General features: G+C 38.9%; 1 protein-coding gene across 1 annotated transcript in view; it reads right to left on the minus strand.

The window, feature by feature from the left end:
* The window catches only part of LOC139696568 (multiple epidermal growth factor-like domains protein 6), a 28499-nt gene extending 22700 nt beyond the window's left edge, over nucleotides 1-5799 (minus strand). The window contains exons 1-3 of the mRNA XM_071595372.1: nucleotides 5694-5799; nucleotides 763-897; nucleotides 177-311 (exon numbers count right to left, since the gene is read on the minus strand). Coding sequence (XP_071451473.1) covers nucleotides 177-311; nucleotides 763-897; nucleotides 5694-5799 — 376 coding nt within the window. The remainder of the gene's footprint in view (nucleotides 1-176; nucleotides 312-762; nucleotides 898-5693) is intronic.
* Nucleotides 5800-6000: the final 201 nt, after the last annotated feature.

Genomic DNA, 6000 nt, shown 5'->3' on the forward strand with positions numbered 1-6000 from the left:
ATATCATATTATTCTGATCTTCTATTTGCAATTTCACGTGTTTAATTTAACTTGAAAATGCAAGTTTACCTTGTGTATGTTCACTCATACTTATAATAATTTATAGAAATAAATTGTAAATTCGTCACGGTTAGGTGCCAAGAAATGGGATCCTAATCCCACTGTTTATTACTTACCAGTCACGCATGTTTTGCCATCAACAATATACCCGCTTATACATTTGCACGTTGTCGTTGTTTGGTCGCACATAGTGTGAAGATCATCGCTGCATTTCTTGTCGCTGCTGCAGGCGGCACCAGGGGTATAAGGGTCTGAAAGTATATAATATTAAGCGTATTTAAGTTTAATTTCATGCATGCGTCCAATGGGACTTCATCAATGATTATTTGCAATGAGACAACTCTTAACAAAAAATCTACATATATTTAATCCATTATTATTTTTCTCTAATTTTCGCATTCTTATGTAGCGACTGGATGACTGAACGATTTAGGATTTAAAAAAATAAATTAAAGCCCGATGTCAATTGTTGAAATGAGATGTTACGTAGTGCACGGGAATATTTTGTACCGTCTAAAAATGAAGGATATCATATTATTCTGATCTTCTATTTGCAATTTCACGTGTTTAATTTAACTTGAAAATGCAAGTTTACCTTGTGTATGTTCACTCATACTTATAATAATTTATAGAAATAAATTGTAAATTCGTCACGGTTAGGTGCCAAGAAATGGGATCCTAATCCCACTGTTTATTACTTACCAGTCACGCATGTTTTGCCATCAACAATATACCCGCTTATACATTTGCACGTTGTCGTTGTTTGGTCGCACATAGTGTGAAGATCATCGCTGCATTTCTTGTCGCTGCTGCAGGCGGCACCAGGGGTATAAGGGTCTGAAAGTATAAAATATTAAGCGTATTTAAGTTTAATTTCATGCATGCGTCCAATGGGACTTCATCAATGATTATTTGAAATGAGACAACTCTTAACAAAAAATCTACATATATTTAATCCATTATTATTTTTCTCTAATTTTCGCATTCTTATGTAGCGACTGGATGACTGAACGATTTAGGATTTAAAAAAATAAATTACAGCCCGATGTTAATTGTTGAAATGAGATGTTACGTACCTCACGGGAATAACTAGCGATGGCACTTTTTTTCTGAATACAATCTCACATTTCGTAACTTCTGTACTAAATTCGGTTTGTACGTTGTTTGTGGCTGTTGTGTTATTTTTTTTGGTTAATATTGCACTCGTGTGGTAGTTAAATTATCATTAGGATATTTACACTTTTGACTTGATGGGGAAAAGAATTTTCTAGACATTGGTATTAAATGCGGTAGTTATTTTAAACCCAGAGGACATTGTGGTGTATTTTTGAATTAATATCTTTAGTAGGTAGTTACCAGAATCGCTTTCTACGACGACATATCCTCTTCCCTGGATGACCTCTACGGACAGGACGACGAAGATGCCGAGGACGCAGCTGATCGAATGTGCCTTCATGTTTCTCTCAAGAACACTGCTCACTCCTAAGAGGATATAAAAGTATTACAGCATTTTTTCTCATAATACCAATGGTGGATGTTATTCCTGCCTTCCCTAATGTTTTTGACCACGTAGTTATGGCATTTACCTCACATAAACACAGTATACTGTACGGAAGATACCTTACTCCGATTCAGGGTGTTATTTTTTGAGATATAAATGCGAATTACATGTATTTAGTTAAAATTCATAAAATGTCGTAACTGCAGTAGACAGGTTCAGCTTAATTACATATTTCCGCTCAAATAATGGTTCATAATGACAGCAAATGGCAATATAAGTCGATGGAAAAGTTAAATTTAGCGTTCGCTCAAGAAATCAAAACATTCTATTGGAAAGTCATATTGCTGCATCAATGATACATCTAAGACGGCTTTATTTACCTAGGCAATTCTAGGAGACGTGACGTCCTCCGTGTCGTATTCGGTGAAGGTAGAGGTCTGCTACTTCCTTCTTGCCTGGAAGACGGACGGTGATGCACTAAGATCCACTGTCGCCCTTATGAATCCAACTGTGTGTCTCCCCAAACTTCCAGGAGTTTAAAAAGTATCTTTTATCAATCCGGTCCCCTCCTCCCATTACTCTTGACTTTCATACCCACCCTCCAACCCCCTTATCTCTTCACCTACTCTCACATTGTCCTCAGAAGAGATCAATAAGGCTGGTGATATGTCCCCTAAATTTTAGGTTATCTTGTTCCGTATAACGTGACGCATTAAAATGGCATATTAAATAGTTTTACGTAGCAAAGGCAGATTGAAAAATTTGATTTGTTTACGGTCGTTCGTTGAGTACAGCTGAAAGTTTTTGCAGAGACATACGTTCTCTATCCCTGCCTAAGAACTTGTGAGAATAAAAAAAATGTGTCTCTTTACGTGTTATCTATTTTATTTTGTGTTGTATTGAACCGTCCAAATGTTATATTGCTCTTCTGAGTGCTTCTACATCATCAAAAATGAAGAAACACTCGCAGTATAGGTTTTTGAATTCTTCGATGGTTTGACCAATTTTCTCAGCGGAAGAAATAAAACTGATGATCCGGGTGATGGATAGAACGGTTGAAGAAAAGTGAGAAGAGAGAGGGACGGGTTTCTGTGTCTCCTGCGCTGCTGTTGTCAGCTTTGCTTTGCAAAAGTTTCATAAGGTGACGAACTCAGAAAACTTGCCTCTCCTCCTGACGGGAATGATATATATATATACACTATGTAAACTGTGCATGAATATATTCAGCGGGTCGCGGTAGTTTAGGGGTAGAACGTTGGACTACTGACGGAAGGGGCCGGGTTCGATTACCAGACAAGTCTCTCTGTGCAACACCAAGCTCTGTGATTTTTCGGGTACCAGATCTTCCTGGAAACCATAACCGGCACTGGGAAAGGAACTGGCCCCCCTACCCTGATGTGTGAATTTCACACACCGTCGGGCTTAGTACTGGGTGAACTCTGTCATCTCCTACCAAACCGACCTTCGGGTTGATTACTGCAATTATGATTTTATACATGTAAACCACCCATGGACTACAACCTTGATGTGGTGGAAGGGCTTGTGCGTTCCGATGACACCTAGAGCTGTACTGACCGGAGCAATGATAATTGCTCCTGGTAGGGTTACCCATGCCAGATAGGTCGAAGTATAGGAGCCAGACGAAAGGTACCCCACACAGTGTCTGTTCCTCAATGAGGCGGCTTCAAAGGCGTCTGACCCCAGTGGGGCGGCCAATAAGTGATGGTGTCACGTCAAAAACACTATTGAGGAAGGCAATGGGAAACCAACTCTATTATCATTCCCAAGATTGTAATAACGACCAATAGATTAAAAATAGTCCTGGCAACTACGGGACTGCGCTCAATCGGCCGTCTTTCATCACCCACGGTTGGTTTACACAAGACAAAAGACGTAGGAATGCATGGAAAATGCCAGTTCAATTAGATGTATCAGTTACCTTAAACAATCGTTAGGCACAGGTTTGGGAATAGCGTGATCAATGCGCACAGCTACCCGGGAGCGGGTGCCATCACTGATCACAATTTAGTAGTTAGAAAGCTTACCGTCCGTTCCAAAAAGATGAGTCAGGGGAGGCAGGCTCGGAAATGGGATGTGGAAGCATTCGCTAGATTAACAAGGCAATAGTGTCAGCAAGTTACCCAGAAAATCATGAGTGAGGAAAAGGAATTGAATTCTAGCGAAGGAAAACGGGAATATATCAAAAAAGGGAAATCGGAATCCGAAAAACAAACTATACTCATCGGAACCTCTAAATGGGAAATAGACAAGAAAACCTTGGAACAAGATGAGATGATTAAAAAAATAGATTACAGATGGAAAAAGAAGAATTTAAATACAGAGTTAGGTAGAAAAGCACCGCGTTAAAAAAAAAATTAGACGAGTAACAAATAAATCAACAGAATCATGGTGAAATCCGCAGTGCAGGGATATGGATACTGAGTAAAGAGAGAGCTTCTTGCGCTGTAGAAGATGATCAAAACACTATCAGGTTGTGAGAAGGTTAAGCCTTTGTTAAAACTAGAGATAAGCCGAGAAAAGTACTCATGGAACAAGAAAAGACCCAAGAGAAATGGAAGGAATATAGAAAACCAAATAAAGACCTTACGCCAAAAAGGTTAGACATAGAAATAGATTATAACGTAGATTAAGATAGCTTAGATCCAGATTTACTCGACGGCCACATAGTAAGGGTATGAGGAGAAATAAAATCAAATAAGGCCCTGGAGATAGGCAACATTCCTACGGAACTACTCAACGGTTTAGAAAATTGTCTGAGGAAGAGTCTTTACAGGCTAATGCGTAGAAATGATGAGAGAGGAATTTGGCCAGAAGATTTTTCAGATCGGTCTTAGTTTCTATTCCTAAAAAGGTAAAGGCTACTTCATGTGAGGACTACGGAACAAAGTTTGATATCCCAGGCAGCTATTGTTGTTCTCAGGATCATAAGCAAAAGGATAGAGAGTAGGGCAAATGATTACTTAGGGGATGATCAGTTTGGGTTTAGGAAGGGGAGAGGTACGCGTGATGCCATTGCAGTAATGAGATTATTAATCGAGAGGAATACAGAAAACAATCCGGACGTATTTGCCTGTTTCGTAGATTTCGAAAAGGCGTTTGATAGAGGGAATTGGGACTAACTAACGAATTTTTTTAAGGTAATCTACCGGTTAAGGTAGGTTTTTGGATGGACACAACTACCAAACAAATATTTTATTACTCCTAACAAAACACAAAATCCATCATCCTACTCTATATCAGGTCCCTCTTCATCTCGGAGTACTTTCTTCCTCCCGTCATCCCGTCCAACATCCCTATCCTGATCCTTCCCTTTCCTCTTTTGCCCAACATTCTACCCTCTATCACAGTCTTCAACATCCCACTGCCGGTCAATACTCCCTTCATCCACTTTTTCTGCCTCCATAGGATTGCTCCCAACAAACCCCTAACTAACGAATATATTTCAGAAAATGGAAATAGATCACAGGGGTAGGAGAGATTTCGTTTCTTCGTCTTGTCCAATATCCTCCTCAAGATTTCTCCAAACAATCCCCCCTTTTTGTCCACTTCACAATCTCTATCCTTCTCCACACCCACATTTCAAAAATCTCCAATCTATGTCAATCATCCTTCTTCAGTGACCATGTTTCTCCCGTCAATCCTCTGTTGTCAACTAATTTTCAAATTCCTTGTTCAATTTTCGTTGAAGTTCAGCCTTGGTTAAATTTTCTTCATACTTTATAGCTAACATCGAATCTTAATTTCCTTCTTAAGCTTCATTTATGTAAGTTGTCTCTTCAATATCACTAAATTTTGGCAACTGTCGTTATCTGACTCAGGATTGATTTTGAAGTCTTTTGTTTTATTTCTAAATCTCTAGTTCACTTGCATGTGGTAAATGTGGCATTTCATTACACTTTGGGGCATGTACATGTATTGAGGATAATTTTTAAATATTGCGTTTGGCAAAACTAATTTTTATTTTTTGCAGAATTCCAAAACCTTCTCTTCTATTTCACTCTGCCTTCTTGACGATTTCTTTATAATATTTCTCCTTCTTGGCCTTCTACAAATACATTATTTCAGTATCCAAGTATTATTATATTTTCTTCTCCCTTCACTATTTCATTACTTTCGCTAAATGGCCATTCAGACGTCATCACTTTGTCATCATAGTAGTCTGTCGCCGGATTGCAAATTTGCACCACTAAAGCATCTGTGGTTACCGTCTTCACCATGTTGATTCTTTCATTGTGTTTTGAGAAGCACTTCAATCTCACTACAACACTATTCTGCAGTATTATGCCACCTCCAGCATTTCCAAACGAGTTCATTCACTCTGCAAATGAGGTCGTGTTAATGAGTGACCGTAGCCACCGCTACAAAATTCTTCTTCTTCGGGGCAATTCTTTCCACTTACAACTAAAGTGTGAAACCCC

The sequence above is a fragment of the Hetaerina americana genome, unplaced genomic scaffold (genome assembly GCF_022747635.1).
Source record: "Hetaerina americana unplaced genomic scaffold, ioHetAmer1.1.p SCAF_7, whole genome shotgun sequence".
In the NCBI taxonomy this organism is placed as follows: Eukaryota; Metazoa; Arthropoda; class Insecta; order Odonata; family Calopterygidae; genus Hetaerina; species Hetaerina americana.